Source organism: Tursiops truncatus, chromosome 7, assembly GCF_011762595.2.
Source record: "Tursiops truncatus isolate mTurTru1 chromosome 7, mTurTru1.mat.Y, whole genome shotgun sequence".
NCBI classification, from domain to species: Eukaryota; Metazoa; Chordata; class Mammalia; order Artiodactyla; family Delphinidae; genus Tursiops; species Tursiops truncatus.
Genome location: NC_047040.1, coordinates 105,774,209 through 105,796,469, shown reverse-complemented (window position 1 = coordinate 105,796,469; position 22,261 = coordinate 105,774,209). Strand labels below are relative to the sequence as shown.

Sequence of the window (22,261 nt, the reverse complement as noted above, 5' to 3'; positions counted from 1 at the left end):
ATCATCCCATTTGATCTTTGTCTTAGCCTGATTGAGCTGCTATAACACAATACTGTAGGCTGAGTGACCCAAACAACAGAACTTTATTTTCTCACAGTCCTGGAGGCCAGCAAAACCAAGGTGCCAGCCAATTCAGTCTCTAGTGAGGGCTCTTCTCCTGGTTTGCAGACGACCACCTTCTCACTGTATTTCTACATGGCAGAGATGGAAATACAGAGAGAGACAGAGAGACAGAGAGAGCAAGCTCTGGTGTCTCCTCTTACAATGACACTAACCCTATCAGATCAGGGTTCCCCCTTATGACCTCATTTAACCTCATTACCTTCTTACTATAAATACAGACACAATAAAGTCAGGGCTTTAACATATGAGTTTGATGAGGACATGATTCAGTCCACAGTAATCGTCAAGAACCTATGAGCACACTACAAAATAAAGGATCTCCCGCAACAAGGAGTAGAGAAAGAGAAACGATGACCGACATCCAGTCTTACTCATCATGCCTGCATTTCTCCATTCACGCCCACCCCTCAGCTTGGTGGACTAAGTAAGTGATGATACTGGGGATGCTATTTCCTTCTGCCCGTATCACTGTCCTTCCTCTGGAGGGAAAGGTGACCTCTCAAGGTGTTATAGCCATATTCTTGTGGAGTGGAGGACAGAAGTCCAGCAGGACCTAGTATCCCTGAGCAAGAGATGATTGGAAAGCTCAGAAATGTAGGAAATGAACCAACCTAAACAAAGTCTGGGTGCTAGCAAAAGACATGGGAATTTTAAATTCCAAGCAGCAAAGTGTTGTTTGATATAAGCCCAGAGACAAAAGTGATCAGGGCTTAGTAAGGCCAAGGAGACACGCCTTCTGAGGCATGCTTTTCTCAGGCTGTTTATCAGGATTCTGTGGCTCTGAGGATCTCAAGCATATGCCAGGGTCAGAGAGGGAGTGATGGGGGCAGTGTGAACCTTTGAAGATCTCCGGTGAGAAAACAGCTGTTGAGGATTGTACTTTGAAGACACTCCCTCTCTGGATTCCTCTTCATCCCTGTCTCTCTTGAGTCAGTCTGTTCCTGATGAAGTGACAGGAAGGCGAAGTGTCTGGGTTCATCACTATTTCCTCCAAGGTATGTGCAATCACAAATGCAGACAGTGCATCTTATGAATATATATGGTAAAAAAAAAAAAAAAAAAAAAAAAGACTGATAAAAAGAAAATGCTGAAGCAAAGTCAGACGTACTATTTGGTGCTGGAAGGCAGCTGAGGAGCCACCGAGGGAAGGTGACCAGGAATCCTGTTTGGATTTTGTACCCAAGTGATTTCACCCTCGATTGATGGTCTTAGAATGATCACAGATTCTAAATTTATTTTTTTTTTAATTTCTACCATCAGGGAGCCAAGAAGGACAGATGATAAAAGAGTAGAAAAGGGAATTGATTGGTAAAAAAAAAAAATCATATTTCATATGCAATGGGAATAAAAAGGAGAAAATGAGGAACAATCAAAGCAACAACTTATTTTATTAAAAGATATATAATATCCAGGTAGAGAACACTGACTTATCTTTCAGGGACTAATTCAAGGGTCACTCTCCATTAAGAATTTTCTGACCCTCCCTCCCAGAAAGACTTGCTCACTCTACCTGGAACAGACCTCTATGCTAGTATTGCTGATACATTGTTGCCTTACTTGCTTTTATCTTTGTCACTAGACTAGATTCCTTAAAGGCAGGACAGGATCCAGTCTATCTCTGTCTCTCCCACACATGAAATAGTGCCCGCCACATGGAAGATGCTTTGGGAATATTTGTTAAATAACAAGCATGAAGGAGAGCTGCCCCGTACTGTGGGGAAGGCAGAGCCAACACTCAATAAAATGCTCTGAAAGCTGTGTCTCTTGAACATTCTCATCTCCTTCTCTAGACCATTTTCCTCCTTCAACGGCCCCTTCTCCTCCAATTGCCGTGCCTCTGAGAAGTTGCCTGTGGTCCCAAACCCCAGGTTCTTGAAGCACAATTGCCTTCTCTTTCCTAAGGACTCTCTGACCCCAAAATGTCTCCCTTTCTGCCTTTGTTCTTCCATCTCAGAAATTAAAATCCTTTTCTTCCTTTAGGAAGCACCTGTTTTCATTTGAAAAGACAGCAGTGGCTTAACCTGAATGTCCAATTGGAGAAAATTCAAGAACAATGATCAAGGACAAAGAAGAATTCCAAACCTGCCAGATCAAACCCTGCCGGGGAGAGATTCACAAGCATGGCTTTGCATTCCTTTGCTCTTTCTCCCCCAGCCTGGGCCGCCTTATTAAATATATTTGCAAGCCATGTCTCCATGCCCTGGCTTCTTAACCAAGAGTGCTGAAATTGAAGCCATTTTATGTATGACGTGGCCGTGGGCATTTTCTTCCTCTTGGGGAGAACAAAAAAGGCTCCTTTTAAGAGTAACCCTCTCTTAATTTCCACCGGATTCCCAAAGGTGTCTTAAATCAAAGAAAGGTTAAGAAAGCTGTGCTAACAGAAAACTCTTCCGTCCACATCAGAGAGGTGCGAATCAATCTTATAAAATCCCTTCCATTGTTGTCCACCTGAAACTAACACAACATTGTAAATCAACTATACTCCAATAAAATTTTTTTAAAAATCCCTTCCAGAGACTTTCCCAAGTTAACTCTTTACTGTCTTTTCCCTCCTAACCTTTTTTTTTTTCAATCTGTAAGTATTCTTTACTTCCATTAATATTTTCAGAGGTATATTTTCCACTGAAATGTATCAGAGTTGTGTTAAAAATATTTCTAGTTCCTTACAATTCAGTGTCCCCCATATTTTTCACTGACAATTAGGCCAGTGACCTAATACTATGAATGTATTGGGAACAAGTTGTAAGAATATTACTTCTTTTTTTTTTTTTTTCCAGGAGAAATAAGATCATTTTTATTGGTATTATTGCTGTGGGCAAAATGAGGCTAATAATAAAAGTCTGGGCCAGTGACTATTTGGGCTTACTGTTTACAAAGTTGCAGTAATAATAATTGTGTACATATATATAGTATTTTCTAGTAGAAGCAGCACTTTTGCACATATTAACTTATCTTTTTTAATAACAGCTTTATGGACTTCCCCGGTGGTGCAGTGGTTGAGAATCCACCTGCCGATGCAGGGGACACGGGTTTGATCCCTGGCCCGGGAAGATCCCACATGCCGCGGAGCAACTAAGCTTGTGTGCCACAACTACTGAGCCCGTGCTCTAGAGCCCGTGAGCCACAACTACTGAGCCTGCATGCCACAACTACTGAAGCCCGCGTGCCTAGAGCCCGCGCTCCACAATGAGGGAAGCCACTGCAATAAGAAGCCCACACACCGCAACGAAGAGTAGACCCCGCTTGCCGCAACTAGAGAAAGCCCGTGTGCAGCAACGAAGACCCAACACAGCCAAAAATAAATAAATGAATAAATAAAAATTTTAAAAATAACAGCTTTATGAAGGAGACAGGTATTATTCTCTGTGACTAAGTGAAGTCAGACAAAGAAAGACAAATATCATATGATATCACTTATATGTGGAATCTAAAAGAATAATACAAATGAACTTATTTATAAAACAGAAACAGGCTCACAGACTTAGAAAACAAACTTATGGTTACCAAAGGGGAAAGGTCGGGGAGGAGGGATAACTTGGGAGGTTGGGATTAACACACACACCCTACTATATATAAAATAGATAAACAACAAGGACCTACTGTATAGTGTAGGGAACTATACTCAATACTCTGTAGTAACTTATATGGGAAAATAATCTGAAAAAGAACAGATATATGAGTATGTGTAACTAAATCAGTTTGCTGTACACCTGAAACTAACACAACACTGTAAATTAACTATACTCCAACATAAAATAAAAAATTTTAGAAAAGCATACCACTTCTTAACTTCTTATAGAAGCATTTCTAAGTCTGCAAATAAAGCCCTAGCAGAAAGAAATATAAATGTAAGACGACACAGGAAGGGAACAGAGAATCACGAAATCTAAGACATGCCAAGAAACTAAGAGGTTACTTTTCTCTGCCATCCACTGCTGGAATTCTTATTATGGTTTCTCCAACAAATCATCATGCAATTATTATTCAAAGACCTCCAATGACAAGGAATTCACTGTCGCACAAGGCATTTTACTCTACCATTGTAATCTCTGAATTCCTAGGAGATTGATCCTTCAAGTTAGGCAAACTCTCACTTCTAGTTAGATTGCTTGAGAAATCTCGGCAACTGGATCCCCTCATGTATTTAGATTATCTTTCAAAAAGTTTAAGGTAGTGTCTGAGTCTCTCTTTTTCCTGATTGTGTTGAGAGAGCACAGTATCCTGTATCCTGCTTACTTTTGTCAGTCTCCTGATCCTGTGCAGGGGGACTAATGACCAGAGAATCAATGACCCAGAGAATCAATAGAAGAATGAATGAATGAGCACTTATCTTAGTTGTGTCTCTGTAGGAGAAAGAGATGGCAGGAAAAGTCCAGCATCCTCAATCACTGAGTCCCCCAGCACTACCTACTACAACAAGAGGTCCCTAGAGCAATCGTGGTGGGGCGAGGTGGGCGGGGATAGTGATTCTCTGAGATTGAGTAAGGGGATGGGGGACACCCCATTACTAACCACAGCTTGGACACCCATTTCCTGTATCTTAGACTGAGCTGCAAGGCCTGTACTTTTATACTAGCCCTGAGATCTAACATTAAACCAAAAAACAAGGCACAAATATCTCCTTGCTTCCTGCATTTAGCCAGGGTTTAAAACATGTAAATGCCTATGGGGTCAGGTAGAGCCTTCAATGAAGTGAGGCATTAGAGTATAAGAAAATAAAGGTTAAGGCAGAATTCAAGAATGCCTTCCCGACCAGCAAGGACCTGCTGTATAGCACTGGGAACTATACTCAATATTTTGTAATAGCCTATAAGGGAAAAGAATCTGAAAAAAAAAAAAGATATATATGTATGTATAACTGAATCACTTTACTGGACACCTGAAACTAACAAAACATTGTAAATCAACTCTACTTCAATTAAAAAAAGAGAGAAGAATGCCTTCCCAATTAAAGTTATTTAAAATATGCTGTCTTTCAAAAAATAACACTCTTAGCTTACCTCATATGGTCAAGAATACCTACTAGACGTGGGGAGGGAAGACTGAATCTCAGCTCTCTCCTTACTTGCTGTGGGATTTTAAGCAAGTTATTTAATGTCTGTCTATATGCCTTAGATTCTACAACTCTAAGATACTGATTCTGTTAATACCAGTAATCACACAGGATTATTGTGAGGCTTAAGTCCTCTGTACTAATGAGAATAGTGCCCAGCATAGAGTTCAATATCTCTATTATAATAGACTATACGGAGTAATATATATGTAATGTGATATAGTTATTTTTGTTACACAGTCTGTAACCATAAGCATGATCCTGCAGAACCACCCCAAAAGGTGCTTTTGGGGAAATCGGGCATCTCAGTGCTGTGTAACCATCTGACTATAGTCCAGTCCCAACAGAGCAGGATGATCTAGTTTAGAGGAAAGATTGTTGGGCTGACTACCTAGAGACTTGGCATCTGGCCCTAGCTGTGTCATGAATTAGCTGGCTGGCCTAGGTTAATCCGTTAATCCATGCTCACTCTCCTCAGCCAGCCTTATTGACCTTACAGAGACATTTTAGGGGCAAGAGTTAAAAACTGACATGTTTCTATAATGGTTCTAATCATACAGAGCTCTGCTGATAAATAAGAGGTCTAATAACCCATAAGGTTTTCCTTTGCTCTTGCAGAGTCTTTCAAGACCAGACAGTCTTGGATGACCATTCATTATCCTAGTTTCTCTATCTCCTTTTTTTCTTCCCTTCCATGTTGCTTTCAGGATGAATGAGTCCTTTAGAGTTAGCCATTGTTATTATTATTGTAAATCAGGCCCGATTCAACCCACAGGTCCACCAGTTTTGAACCTTGCTTGAGGCCCACATATCATTCTTCATTACCTAGTTCATACCTAGTTGGAAAACAAGATGACACAAGGAAGAACAAACCCAAGTAAAAGTAGAGCAAGAGAAATTTCTAAAGTTTCCACATAAGGTCTAGAGAGGGCACAGTGTGTGCTGTGTATCCCCAGCTTCCTGTATGCTCCCCGCCAGTGCCACAGTCCATCCTTGTGGTGGATGGTTCAAAAGCCCGAACTCATCTCATTATATAGCAAGTTACAAGAGGGGAAAAGAATTTCTCAATCATAGGAAAGTGTTCTTTGAGACCATACTACAGGGATGTCCACATCTGCCCTCTTCGCCTGTTCCAACTGTTCTCCAGGAGTTTGACCTGAGTGTCCTTGGTCGTGACTACATAAACTGTCCTCAACATTGCAGGGTAGAATTAAGTAGTGTGAAGAGCAAACCTGGCTTCTGCTAACAGCCATCAAAACTGATGTCCTTCAAGGGTCCTTGTACTCATTGGGTTCTAGCCCCTTTATCATTCTAATCTTCACATATTTCCTTTTGTCCACATTCTTTCCAAAATCTGATTCTCAGCACCCAGCCCCATACTTCACAAGGTTATGACTTACACATACTACTTCTCTCTAAGACCTAGGCATTCAGCTTTTATTAATACAGCATGCATTTATGCCAGTTGTTTTAACAGTCCTCAGTAAAGGATCCTGCAGCAAAGATGACAGGATGTATGTGACGAGTGTCGTTCTGAAATTCAGATACGCTGATGATCTGCTCCTTTACACTTAATGGATCGCAGCACAGAATAAATAATAAAGAATGACTGCTACACAGTTGAAGCAAATTAAAGTCAATGTATTCGAGACTTCAGCAGTGAATTGACACGGCTCCTGAATACCAATTGCAACTCATAAAGGAAAAGCACAATCAAAGGTTGGACTGGAGATCTGGAAAGACACTGCCCAGGTGGGACCACATTCAATTGAAATTATGCAGAGTTCTGGAGGGTATGTACTGACCCTCCAGCACAGAATAACACTCCATCAGGCTTCATGCCAACAGAACTCACCATTCTTGCAGAGCAGGACAGCCAGGTAGCCCTGAGAAGAAGAGTTGATACAGAGCAGGAGGCTGGGTGCCTGGGCTGTCACAAAGCTCAATGCAATGTTTTCTTTGGATGGGGCTGCATCTGCATAAATCGCTGAGGAAGACAGGCTTATATTCTTGGTCACCGGGTAGGGTTCTTGAAACATGTAAGTCACTGAAGTGCCAGCCTCAAAGACAGCAGAAACCTCTGCAAAATATCAGAGGGGAAAGCACACATTAAAACGTTTGGTCGAGTATGCAGGAGAGCCATCATTGCTTGTTTATTGTTTCCTATGCATCGGTCACTGTGTGAGAGTTTTTATATGAATTATAGAATATGCTTCCCACAATAATTTTGAAGTGGCAGAAATCACCATTTCTATTTACAGATGAAAAACATGAGGCTTGCCGGGGTTAAGCACCTTGAACAAGGTTGTGTGGCTAGAAGAGAGAGCTCAGATGTGCACTGTGAAATGTAGGACCAGTTTCATGTATGTCTGCGGAATAACTACCACGTGCCCGGCTGATTTCTTGAGAAGCAAAGAGGAGATGTCCCGGCCTCCTGCATAGTCGAGAGAAATTGCACCAGGATTATCTTACTTTCAAAACTGAAATCCTAACAATTCTGGTTTATGTTTTTCTCGTGGGTCAGGAGGGTGTTGAGTGGGCTCAAAACTACTGAGAGTAGTACATTGGGAAAGAAAGTAATTCTCTATGGTGTTGGGAAAGTGTGAGGACCCGTGGAAATGGAGGAGAGAAAATCTGTGGAAAGAGTAGGAAAGGCATAGGTATCCAATTCCTGGACTCAATTATTTAATTTTAATTTATTTTTTTATTTGAAGGATAGTTGATTTACAGTATTTTGTTAGTTTCAGGTATACAGCACAGTGATTCAATTTTACATAATATGTATCTATTCTTTTTCAGATTCTTTTCCCTTATAGGTTATTACAAAATATTGAGTATAGTTCCCTGTGCTATACAGTAGGTCCTTGCTGATTATCTCTTTTATATATAGTAGTGTGTTTAGGTTAACCCCCAAATCCTAATTTATCTCTCCCCCCTTTCCCCTTTGGACTCAATGATTTTAAATACCTAGGGAATTGGTTTTCAGTTCCATAAAAGAGCAAAGACTTTGGCAAATAGGCATGCCCATGGGAAACAATTCCTACAGCACAACATAGAGGATACAGATCTGCCATCACCATTGGGAAGGGAAGCCTCTACAGACTGATGACATTCAATCTTCAGGAGCAGGAATCACCCAATCCTCCCTGTATAATGTCTTCACTCCAATTGCTATCATTTTTGTTCGGTGGAATCAGCAAGGATCCAATTTCACCACTGGATCTGAAGCCTCCTTTGATTTCATACTAGCTGTGTGGTTCCAGGCAAGTTAGTCAAACCCATGGAGATGGTTTTCTCATCCAGCAAATGGGAAACATAACACCTCCCTCAACAATATTTCTGGGCGGATAAACAAGAGGATATGTTAAAAGCTCTTAAGAGAGTTACCACGGTAGTTTAAACTCACAGACTCTCCATATTAGAAGAGAATTCAACCTCAACCCATACTAATGCCCATCATAAAATATATCTGTTTAATGACTGCACATGCATCCAAGTGCTGGCATATTTTCTTCTTTGAATCAGGGCTGCTCTTAAGTTTACTTTCAATTTTATCTCTACACAGTACCAGGGTATGGAGCAAAGGTTCCTCGGTAGAACAACAGAGCTTGGATCTGAAACAAACCTCTGCTATGAAAACAGCACATTAGACATGAATCTATTTTTTTTTCTTTTTTTTTAATTGAAGTATAGTTGACTTACAGTGTTGTATTGGTTTCAGGTGTACAGCAATGTGATTCAGTTAGACATACATATATATTTATTTTTTTCAGATTCTTTTCCCTTATTACAAAATATTGAGTATAGTTCCTTGTGCTATACAATAGGTCTTTGTTGGTTAAAAAACACATGAATCTATATTGGCATAATTAATTTCTTTTCTTTCTGAAAGATTGAGTATCTGTGATTCCCCATGAAGTTCTCTGATTGAGTTGGTGCCACCTAGAACATGATCAAACCTGGCTTTTGCTTCCTAATTCCATTGCAAATTTGTTCTACCTTTGTGAAAATTCTGTAACAGTCTGTCACGGTGCCAAAAAAATTAAAGTTGCATATTTATGCATATTGCTTAGCAGACTGGGAATACCGGTTCCTTTTCACTAAAGATTCAGAGAAAGGGTTCTGCATTTTGCATGCAGGTTAGAAAATCATTGGTCCTCCTGATTACTGAGATCTGTGCAGAAACTGGCAACAGGAGGGTTCTAGGTGATCATCAGCTGGATTCAAGCACTCTTCTCAAGTGAATTTCCTTGGGGACATTTGGTCTGCGTTTTGAGCTACTAACTCCTAGTTAACAGAGTAATGGCTTTTATGGGATGTTCGTGTGCGTATTCAAATGTAAGTATAATTCAGATCATTCGGTCATGAATAGTATATTAGATACAGGCATTCATACTACATTTTTTCCTTATACTTAAGATAGGAAATTAAAATGAAAAGCATTTTTTTTTTTTTTTACAGTATGCGGGCCTCTCACTGTTGTGGCCTCTCCCATTGCGGGGCACAGGCTCCGGACATGCAGGCTCAGCGGCCATGGCTCACGGGCCCAGCTGCTCCGCGGCATGTGGGATCTTCTCGGACTGGGGCATGAACTCATGTCCCCTGCATCGGCAGGCGGACTCTCAACCACTGCGCCACCAAGGAAGAGCTGAAAAGCAGTTTTTAAACTAGAACTGTCCTACCAAATTCTGTCTTCCCTCCTCCCCAGCCCCAGTTGTATTTTTATTTATTTAGATATTGTGAAGTTCAACCTAAAACTAAATTCAGCAAAACACCTGGATTTGATTATTCTCTCAGTTTCTTTTCTTTTATAATCTAAGAGTTTGAGCTCTCTGATCATATTTAAGCTCTCTGATTGATTTATCTGAACATCTGAAACCACTGGGCAAAATGAAAGAAAAATCTTCACTTGAAGGTGATTATTACCAATGACCATCATGCTACTCTAGGGCCATGATAACCAATATTAGCAACATCGGTTGAGTACCTACCTGGTGGAAGAAACTGCTGATTAGATTCTGAGAAGACAGAACACACATGAAAAGAAATAAGACCAATGGAAGGTGGCCTTGAATGTGATGTGCGAATGACGGAGACATTGAGTCCCAGAGTTGAATGCCTCTGTGGGCGGGAGCAGCGTGAGAAGACCTGAAAGAGGAGCTTGGTGTTGACTAGGCCTTAAAGTGTGAAATGAACTCAGAGCAGATGCTAGGAGTCAGGGTGGTGCTGGAGAGGTTGTGTATCTCCAAGGCAGCCTTGGAGTCAGATTGACATGGGCCTGGACCCTATCTGTGCGCTCCTCCTGCTTTCTCATGAGATCCCGTCACTGATGGCTATTCATACACAAACAGGGATGAATTCAATCTCGTGGCAGGCAGACGGGTTGGAAGAGAGGATGTAAAGGGACAGCACGTAGTAGGAACTCAATAAACAACAGCTGATCTTAAAAATAGTAATAGAAATAGATTTAGAATTAGAATAAGTATAAAGACCAGGCCTTAATGAATAGTCTAGCGTTTCCATAGAAATCAGTCAGGCTGTAAGTAATTTAGAATAACTTCAAACAAACTGAAAATAAATGAAAGAAATAGGAATTTGAATGCTGAGTGGATATTTCATATTATTAAAAAGTTATTAAAATTTTCTTACTATAACAGTCCTGTGGATACATATTTTTATGTCATCTTTTAACAATACATACTGCAGTATTTATAGAACTGATGTGATATCTAGAATTTGCTTCAAAATAATAAAATTCCCTGGTAGTCCAGTGATTAAGAATCCACCTTCCAATGCAGGGGATGTGGGTTCGATCCCTGGTTGGGGAACTAAGATTCCACATGCTGCGGGGCAAGTAACTACTGAGCCCACACACTCTGGAGCCCGCATGCCACAGCTAGAGAGAAGCCTGTGCACCACAATGAAGAGCCCACATGCTGCAACTAAGACCCAACACAGCCAAATAAATAAATAAATAAATAAATAAAGTAATAATAGGAGGAGGGATGTTAGGCTGTAGACGAAATAAAAATGATCATGAGTTAATAGTTGTTGAAGCTAAATAATGGATGCATGGGGGTTCTGAAACCCTTCTACTATAGTGCATAATTGAGTTTTTCTGTAATAAAAATTTAAAAAAAATAATATAAGTTGGCAGGAAGGTATATATTATAGAATTTTTTCAACAGGTTTTTGGCAATTGCTAAATTACCCAAATATGTATACTATGTTTTCACTGAAATTCCATTATTAAGGGAATAATCAATAATTGTGTTTATCACAGCATTATTTATGTGCAAAATTTGGGGCAATCTAAAATTCCAAAGCAATAGTAAGAGCATTTACTGAGACTTTATAGGCCAGGCATTATCTCAATTGCTATGTGAAATGCTCACTAAATTTCCATCAGAATCTTTCATGAAGAATTCCTGAATTTTCCACATTTTACAGACGAGAAAACCAAGCAATCGTGAGGTTGAATTACATAACCAGTGTCACACAGTGTAGACTGTAGATGAGCCAGAATTTGAACACAGGCAGGACTGGTACCAGAGTTCTACTACTGCTACACTAAAATGTTCTGTGATATAATATGTCAAATACACAGAAGCAATTCCACCAGATGGAATATATTGCAATCATTAAAATTGATGAATTATATAGGAATGGCTATGAAATGAAATAAAGAAAATTCAGAATATAAAATGGAATGGACAGGATTATCTCAGCTACACTAAATGCAAAGAAAAGAGCTACAAGAATATCAGATCTCCTTTTTAATGGTTGTCTTTGAATGATTAGCTTGGTTTTTATTTTTCTAGATTTCCAGATGTATTTTCAAATAGAATTCCAAATATATTACCTAGAGTTTTTAATTCAAAAAATTTAAATGACCGTCATACCTAGACACTTCAGATAGTGGTTGGGGTAGAGGTGGGCTACAGACAAGTGCACAGATGGTATTGGAACAACTGGATAGTCACAAGCAAAAGAATAAAGTAGGACCCCTACCTTACACCATATACAGAAATTAACTCAAAATTTATCAAAGACTAAATGTGAGACCTAAAACTACAAAACACTTAGAAGAAAACATAGACATAAATCTTCATGACATTGGATTAGTCAATGGTTTCATAGATATAACACCAAAACACCACCACCAACAACAAAAAATAGATAAATTGGACTTATAAAAATTTTGTGCTTCAAAAGATATTGTCAAGCAAGTGAAAAGGGGAGAAACATTTTGCAAATCATATATCTATTATGAGAGTTATGTTCAGCATATAAAAAAATTCTACAACCAAACAGTAAAAAGAAAAATAACCCAGTTTAAAAATGGGCTATAGATTTGAATAGACATGCAAAGAAGATGCACACTTGGCCAATAAGTACATGAAACAGTGTTTGACATTATCAGTCATTAAAAAATGCAAGCCAAAATTACAATGTGATATTCTTTCACACATTCACAGCAGAATGTGTCTTATGGAAAAGATAGTAACAAGTGTTGGTGAAGATGTGGAGAAATTGGAATGCTCATGCATGGCTGGTAAGAATGTAACATGGAGAGGTTACTTTGAAAACAGTTTGGCAGTTCCTCAAAAAGTTAGACAACATGTAATTACTATACGACTCAGCAATCCCATCTGTAGGTATATACCCAAGGGAACATAAAACATACGTTGATACAAAAAATATACATGAGTGTGAATAGCAGCATTATTCATAATAGCCAAAATAAATGGAAACATCCCATGTCCATCGCCTAATGAATGGATAAACAAAATGTGGCACATCCACACAATAGAATACTCTTTTGGAAATAAAAGGAAGTAAAGCATTGAAAAATCCACAGCATAGACTAACATTGAAAACATTATGCTAAGTGAAAGAAACCAGGCGCAAAAAGGCCACTTATTGTATGATTCTATATATTTTTTGAAATATCCAGAATAGGCAATTCCTAGTGACAGAAAGTTAGATGAATGGTTTCCAGGGACTGGGAGAAAGGTGAATAGCTCCTAAGGGGTATGAGATTCCTTTTAGAGATGATGAAAACATTCTAATATTATGGAGTGGTGATGGTCATGCAACTTTGTGAATATAGTAAAAACTCCTGAATTGTACTGTTGAAAAGGGTGAATTTGGGGTATGTAAATTACATCCAAAAATAAAAAAAGAGAAACACATACATAAAACAATAACAAAAAACCCCCTACATATTTGAATCCTATTAACACATTCCTGTACAGGATGAAATTAGGGTCAAAAACAGGAAAAAGGAATCAAAAAATGATGAACCTCCAGCTCTGACATTTATTAGCAATCACTAAACCAGTGTGATGGTCAGTATTTTTACATGTTAAATACAAATATTGCTTCTTCCCTCCTAGCTTGGGGATAAGGAATAAATGTTGCAGTCAATAACTGCTAGCTAGTTTGTGATTACCATTCCTTTGTATAACACTCAGAAACAGAAAATGGGTCAATAGACAGTGGTTCTAGCCCAGTCATTGGTCATGGACAAATGTCCTTAATTCTACACCAGATATTTCCAGGACTGGCATCCCCTAAAATATACATGCCATGGAAAGTTAACATAAAAGACTCCCCTAACAGAGAACAGCTTTATCCAGGACAATCTTGGAGCTAAGGGTTCCCATTTGAGTCCCAAGCCACACTTCTCAGAGCCAACTGGCATTGCTCAAAGATGCATTTAAAAGGTTCATCTCACATACTTTGCAACTGCTGAATATAAAGGGAATGATTTCCTTAGATTTATGATATGGGGGAAAAGTTCACAGTGAAATATGAAGGAAACTGAAAAGGCTAAGCAAATATCTGTCAAACTAAAACATGGGGAGAGAGCACAGCAGACATTTCAAGAAATACAGTCAAAAGATGCAGTGGCATGGGCAGAAGATAATGAATAGGAATTGTTTCAGAGAAAGGAACCAATGGGAAATTAGGCTAAATTTAGAGCAAGATGATCTATGAGATGTTTGAGTAATGTCTCTGGAGAAATACAGAGAGGTCTACTGTTTTTCTTTATTTTTTTCCCCAATAGACACTGGGTATAGATCTTGTAAAATAATGCTAGTATATTTTAGGGACTGGGTTTGGTGGTGTTTATTCTGCATTTGCTTCTTCTACCTTGTGGGGCCAGTCTAAGGGTGGCATTCAAAATTTCAGAGGAGGGCTTCCCTGGTGGCGCAGTGGTTGAGAGTCCGCCTGCCCATGCAGGGGACACGGATTCGTGCCCCGGCCCGGGAAGATCCCACATGCCGTGGAGCGGCTGGGCCCGGGAGCCATGGCCGCTGATGCCTGCGCGTCTGGAGCCTGTGCTCCGCAACGGGAGAGGCCACAACAGTGAGAGGTCCGCGTACCGCAAAAAAAAAAAAAAAAAAATTCAGGGGAAGTTATTCCAGAGACTTCCACCAGTGTGAAAATGCAGGAGCACTTTGTTTTAGAGAGCCTACTGGGGTGGGATCTCTTTTATTTCGAACTCCTATGTAGGACCGACACTCTGTTGGCCCTGTAATTTCTACCATTAATTTTCTCCTGAGGAGCTCAATGCTTCCCAGCAATAACAAGCAAGTAATTCAAAGTAATTGGGGAGGAGGCCAATGTCAATGAATGAAGAGCTTAAATTATAGTCCTTCAAAGAGAACACTGGGTGCTTTTTCCCCTGCTGTCTTTAAGTTCCAAGAGTAAGTTGAACTAAAATAAAGCATTGTTTGTTAAGGGTGTGCTTGAAAAATGTGTTTTAATGAACTGACAAGAATTATTTGTAATTGCCATCATTGTCTGTATGTAAACGGTGTTTCAAAGTGATTAAAACATTTTATTTTAATAGTTTAAATGCTTCTCTTGAAATATTGTTTACATTCTTGGTCAACAAACTTTTTTTCCATCAATAAAGTAAACTTTAAAAGATTCTGCGAAGATTGATAGTAGACCAAATCTTTTGTCCTTCTAGTTGAAAAATACTAAGTATGGATACTGAATAATGAGTTTTTACAGTTTGTAGTTATTTTTAATTGATCCAGAGAATGTACACCATAACCATCATTCCTTGTTTAAGGTGTATATCCAACATATTTAGCTTTTATCAATGACATGAATTCATAAGATTAGGAGGGTGTGTGGAAAGGCACTGGGGCAGGGAATTTTTTTTTTTTTTTTTGGCCGCAGGGCACAGCATGTGGGATCTTAGTTCCCCGACCAGGGATGGAATGTGTGCCCCCTGCGTTGGAAGTGTGGAGTCCTAACCACTGGACGACCAGGGAAGTCCCTGGGGCAGGGATTTTGACTCCTGTGCTCTATTCTCAGCCCCCTGAGGAATTAAGGTGAATCTTCGGGCAAGACTTCTAAAGCCTCAGACCCCACTCATGTCATCTGCAGAACAGGGAGATTTTACTAAATACAACTCACCTATACTCTCCGTATTGTAAAATGATTTACAATGGCTTCAAGGTCTCTAAGGGTTTTCCAAGGCTAGATTCTATAATTCTTTGATTACATTTGTGGATGGAGAAATTGGAAATGGAAAGGTTAGTACAACAGAAATGACAGTCCATCTCTCCCGGGGCTCAACTGGCTCTAGGTCACGTCAAGTGTGTTTTCCTGTTCCTATCCATCCAGTTCAACTGGACTGCCAGTATCAATGCAAGAAGAATGAGTATATGTAATTATGTTAAGGAGCTATGCAGAGTCTCTAAAGAGAGGGAAACTGAGGAAGAGTAAATGATTGTATGAGGACTGTCTAGGGCATGGGTTTCCTATGATTTCACTACAACCTGTAGGCACTAAAACACAGCACATGGGGAAAACATAAGTTTCTATTGTACCTTTTCTGCAGAAGGGCCCTTCGTACGGTGAATTGGTGCAGTCGCAGAAGTATCCACTGGGCTTCTCCACACACTTGCCTCCGTTGTGGCAGATGCGGCCGTAACTGCTGCAATGGCCCGGGCATCCGGGCCGGACTCCAGACGTGACCTTTGCCCTCTCCTCCAGGTCCAGTTTCTGCCCATTCAAGTGTAAGGAGCGTATGCATCCTAGGAAGCCTTTCTGTCTTGATGATGTTCCCCCTGTGCAGTGAAAAATAAAAGGAAAAAAATATATAAGGTACAGGGTTCACATTTTTGAGGTTTAATATCAGCAGTGGTGATAGTTAATTATTGTGCTGTTGGCATCCTGTGTTGGGCTTTTCTATTAGTTTCCGGTGAGAATTAGGAATTCAAAGAATCTGGGGAAAAGGCATGTGTTTCTTGGCTGGAAAATGAACTCCCCCACTCAAAAAATAAATAAATAAAAGACTGTGATTCATGTGGAATCCTGTACTTGACATGTTTAAGATACAAAACTTCAGATGGACCCATTCCTTGCAAATAAAATAAAACGTGCTCTTTGTCTATAGCAGACATTTATCTGAAGGTGAATGCACAGAGTGGGATTGTCCCTCTGGTGAAGTTAGAAGCAAGGTAGGTTAGGTGCACTGAGTTAGAAAAGGCAATGAGTGTTGTAAAGCTTATGCAGCAGAGTGTCATGTACTATGAAGAGGTGTATGTTAGGACCGGACAGACGTGGTGTCAAACTCCATGCCAGTAGCCCATTAGACATAATGACCACTGGATCCCCTAAGCCTCAGCTCCTTGATCTGTAAAATAAGAATCAGTCTATTTCATGTGTTCATGGTAAGGCTTAGTAATCACTGGTCTTCACTATCCCTTCTCTTGAGCCCTCAAAATGGCTAGAACTAGTAGGTTGTATACATATACATACTATTGATTACCCCCAAATTATTATTTAGAAAATAAATTTTTCCTTCTGGAATACAGAATAGAATTGCAACCCAACTTTCTGCTGAGGGTATATCTTGAAGGTTTCAGCGAGATTCATAATGCTTGTTGCAAATTATTTAAGAACAGAGGAGATTCAAAGTGACAGAGTGTTTTGTTACTGTTGGAAACCTAGAATCCTACCAACCTAAATCAAAGGATATTAGAAAAATGTGTAAGGAGAGACAACACACCAAGAAATAAGCCAAATTCCAACACTATATTGATTTGGTGTTGGGAATTCTGGGAGCTCCCAGAGAAGACACAGGGCCAGCCTGCCCTTACAAAACACAAATTCTAATTGAAATAAAATGCTTTGGCCTCAAGTCCATTCAAGTGGATAAATGGAGGACACACTCAAGTCTTCAAGGTCTACAGAGTGTCCTAATGGAAAGGAGATGGTGTTAGAAAACAAGGGCCGTCAATATGTGTGTTTCGTGTTTGGTAATTGAAATAATTGTTGCTTTTGTTGTGGTCATCCATTTACAATGCTTGGTGTCAGTTGATTTATCTCTTGTAAAAATAAAATACAGTGTGTGTGTGTGTGTGTGTGTGTGTGTGTGTGTGTGTGTGTGTAAAATAAATAAATAAATAAAAATAATAAAAAAAGAAAACAAGGGCAGTACTGATATGTCATTTGTTTACTGTACATATCTCTCATTTCTGAGCCTCATTTACGTGTAATCCCTCACGCTACAATTTTATTAAAACTTGGTCTTGCAGATGACCGGATAAAAATATATTCCCATCAACGTGGATACAAATATGAATTCCAAATGTATTATCTCTGACCTGGAATATCATGTTAAGCAAAAAACAAAGCTGTAAGTTAAATAAATGAAACTGTAATGCAAAAAAAAAAAAAATAATTCTGGCATGTCAGCCTGGCAGGGTGGACAAGATAATAATTAGCAATAGGGTTGGAAGTAAGGAGAATTCTGTCTTTTCTGAATCACCACAGGTTATCAGACCCATAAATATATGTATGGTAGTCATTGGCTTCCTCTAAAAGACTGAAACAAAATGTTTTTAAAGAATTAATCTAGTCTCTTATTCTGAAGGCGTGATAAAACTCCACTCTATTTTCAGTTCTGATAAGTGACACTCAAGCAAGCCAGAAGGTCAAACCCACATTGCTTTCTCCTGTCTGCCTCAATTTTAATGAGTAAATCTCCTTTTAACTACAAGATAAATCAATTATAAATACAAGCAGATCATAGGGAAAGGTTCATTATTTCTTTCCTAGAGATGGTGTAGAATAAAGAGAGGAGGATTTATGTAGTCAAATGTTTTGTTTTATTTTCCCCTTTATTTTGTAGTCACTCCCTGTGGTGGATTAGAATAACTCTTCATAAATCTTCTTAGTGGCATTTTTCTTCTAAGCGGAGGTGGAGAATGCAAGATCTATTGCACATCTACTTGCATGTGACTTAGTCAACACGTTTATAAACAGAGAAGTAGCTGGGGTGGTTTTTCTGGCAGAAATACACTCCTTGATGTCTGAGACATAAAGAGTATGGTGAGAATGACCCCAAACAAGGGGATCCTTTCAATCCTAGATTCTGATAAAACACGACACAAAGAACATGAACCAAATTGCGCACTAAATTTCCATTTCAGCCTGACTGCTTTTTATTCTTTTTATTCTTTAGAGGTTAGGCTCTCCTTTCTTCATGGAGAGGTAATATTGTAGACCAAGAATAGAATGCTTCTAGAAAGATGCTTCCCACCCACACACCCAATCGGTGGTTAGCACTCTCCATTTTCTGACGTTACCTACTATGTGCTGTGTTGATGGAAGTGAGAATCTTCCCTGAAACTTGAATACTGTACAGAAAGGCAGCCCCAATCTTCCCTCCCCTTTCTCATTCACAGTCCTTTGCCCCCAACTCTGTCCTGTGGATATGCCCTCCCAGGTATCTCTGAATCGATCTGCTTCTTCCCACACCAAGAGCCATGTCTTGAATCCCTCTCACACTCACTTGAATCCCTTAAACTGAAACAGGCTGGGACCTGGGACCTGGGACCCTTTGCTGCAGTACTTGCACCTGGACAAACATCTCCTCAAGCAACAGATGCAAAGAAACTATGAGGGACTAAAAATAACTGCGTGCATGTGCAGCTGGGGCAAATTCTGGACAAGAAGATACAAAAATACCAAAAAGCCCAACCCCCACTTCTGAACAGCTGGGAGCCAAAGCAGGGCACTGCGTGTGCCCCCTGCATACAGCACCACTGAAGGGTGGGCAAACCGCCTGAGTCTCAGTAAAGCCTTGCCTGAATTTCTTGTGTGGCCTCTATAGTCAATTTCTGTTGATTGGTGTAGGCCAAGAACCCTGGTCAGTATCAGCACCACCTTCTAACGGATCTTACCACCCTCAGCTTTGACTCCTTCCACAGACTCACCGCTTAGCAATCAGAGAGACCAACGAGATGTGAACATTTGATCCTGCTAGTCCTGTTTAATGCCCTTCAGAGACTAGTCATCATCCTGAGGTTCAGGCTCAAATCCTTAGCCTAGATGGTACTGCATAGATCTGGCCTCTGCTTACCTCTTCATCCCCTCCTCCTGCACTCCCTGCCCTGAATTCAGTGCACCAGGCTTTCTGAACTACAGTGTCTCCCCACTGACCATGGTCTTTCTCAGCTTCGGACCTCCTCCTGTCCTGTGTATTTTTTTCTTTCTTTTTTTTTTTTTTTTTTTTTTGGTGGTACACGGGCCTCTCACTGTTGTGGTCTCTCCCGTTGCGGAACACAGGCTCCGGACGCGCAGGCTCAGTGGCCATGGCTCACGGGCCCAGCCGCTCCGCGGCACGTGGGATCTTCCCGCACTGGGGCACGACCCCGTGTCCCCTGCATCGGCAGGCTGACTCTCAACCACCGCGCCACCAGGGAAGCCCTGTCCTGTGTATTTATGTGGTGTATTACACACATCTTTCCCCTTACTCTCCACTGCTCACTCTAGTCCATCCCTGCAATCACAAACACACACACTGGCACACACATGCGTCCCTTCATCAATATTTCTGCCTACCCAGGATTTATTTTAGTTAGTTGCCAATGTTTTTAAAACACGAACTACTTGAAATCTAAAAAAATGATGATACAAATGAACTTATTTACAAAACAGAAATAGACCCACAGACACAGAACATACTTATGGTTACCAAACGGGTGGGGGTGGGGAGGAATAAATTAGAAGTTTGGGATTGACATATACACACTACTATATATAAAACAGATAAACAACAAGAACCTACTGTATAGCACAGGAAACGCTACTCAATGTTTTATAATTACATATAAGGGAAAAGAATCTGAAAAAAGAGTATAATATGTATAACTGAATCACTTTGCTGTACACCTGAAACTAGCACAACATTGTAAATCAACTATACTTCAATTAAAAAAAAAAGACCGTGCCCTTATGTTAGCACTGGGCTTGGCACAGAGTTAATTAATTAATTAATTAATTAAATAGAACATGAACTATTTAAAAAAATTCTAGTAAGTCATTCATTGAAGAATCAGAAAACCTGTTAACAGTAAAGCTGCTTTCCTGCATGACAAAGCCCAGCTGCACTGGGAGAAGTTCCTGTAAGATAGGACATGCCCTTTCCACTTGGCCACGTTCCCCACCAGGACCACTTCATTCATTTAGACTGCTTTCCTGACCCTTGCAGGTATTTGAATTTTCAGCTAATGCTCTAATATATTTTTATCTCCTTCTTGCCTAGAGTTTAATATAAAGTTGAAAGAAGAACAAAAATAAATGCAGCATTATCCTTAAAGCAGATGAGAGTCATGTTTGGGAGTCTTGTACTTAATCTGCAAGCTGTTTAAGAATCCGAACAATGCTTCTAATTCTAAAAAAAAATTAAACATACTTGCTGTATGCTAGAAACTTTATAATTAACTCATTCAATACTCAGTGGGAAACAAGTTATTCTTCATATTATTGACATTACATAGTTGAGGAAACTTAGTGTCAGAGAGATTGTTTTGGCCAAAGTCAAGAATCAAATTGATTTTACGTGGCAGAGCCAGAAGTCTGACTGGGATCTCTTGACCTTCAAAGCCTGAATAGCTTCAAAGCCCTAAAATCCTAAAATGAGATATTTGATTAGACAAGTTTGAAATGGAGCAAGATTCTATGGTCCTGCCTGCCCTCATATTCTCTGCCTGCCTCTTGTCTGTAGAAAAATTTAGTCAAAGAATAAATTTAATCAGAGAAGTGAGAAAATGCAGAAGTGAAGAAAAACAGTCAAATAGGACAAAATAATAATCGTTTAGTCATTAAGCAAAGTCAAGGACCTTTAGTTCCTCTTCAAGGGCTATGGATAATATTCTGAGCCGTATCCTGTGAGATGTTTTGTAGATACTGAAACCCCCACCAGGTGGAAGAAGTTAACTACATGATGCCCAGATTGTAGCCATGACATAAGCTGCCACAATTCCGAAAACTGGTGTCAAAGAAATAGGAACAAACAGATCCTGGAACTGAAGATTAGCTGTACTCAAAACAATCAAGATGACACTGATGAGACCACTGCATGACCAATTTCAAGATGACTGCCAGAGCTGACTGTGCTGTTTCTGCACGTAGCCCCTCCCTCTGCCTATAAAACCCTGAAACTCCCCTTTAAAAGCTCTTGCCCACTGATTGTCACTTTGGACATGAGTCCGCCCTCTCCCCCGGTTGCCAGTCTCTGAAATAAAGCAAACTTTCCTTTCCACCAACCTTGCCTCTCGAGTACTGGCTTTCAAGTGGTGAGGAGCCAGACTCCACTTTCAGTAACAATTTGGGTCCGTACTACAACTAAGTGCTGCTTCTACTTGCTTTTTCTCATCTCTTACATGGTTGCTCCCACCTAGTAATATACACATATGCATTTGTCTTCTTAGACCATTAGTTCACCAGCCTAGCTAGAAGCAATTTTGTATGACTCTCTTCTGTTGGCCCTTGGTATCAAGTGTGCTCATTCCTTGGACTGAGTATGAATCAACTCTTAAAAATGTTACCATGATCATTCTAAACCTGTCTTAGAAAACCTCCATGTGTCAGCTCGACAAATGCTCATTGCTTCCAGAGAAACATCTCAATTCCTTGGGCCCTCCTTGAACAAGAGCCTCTGTTTTTCCCATATGTGCCTGCTGTCTTGATCATACATGCTCAAACAAAACTCCTTTGCTGAACTCTTTTTTTGGAACAACGTTGAATGTGCCAGGTTGGGCTCCC

The 22,261-nt window shown here is 40.0% G+C and overlaps 1 protein-coding gene across 2 annotated transcripts in view; it reads right to left on the bottom strand.

Moving 5' to 3' along the window:
- Positions 1-22,261, bottom strand: part of CNTNAP5 (contactin associated protein family member 5) — an 877,416-nt gene that overhangs the window by 100,290 nt on the left and 754,865 nt on the right. For both annotated transcript variants that reach the window (XM_033860287.2, XM_019931771.3), the window contains exons 18-19: positions 16,033-16,272; positions 7,032-7,256 (exon numbers count right to left, since the gene is read on the bottom strand). In XM_033860287.2, coding sequence (XP_033716178.1) covers positions 7,032-7,256; positions 16,033-16,272 — 465 coding nt within the window. The remainder of the gene's footprint in view (positions 1-7,031; positions 7,257-16,032; positions 16,273-22,261) is intronic.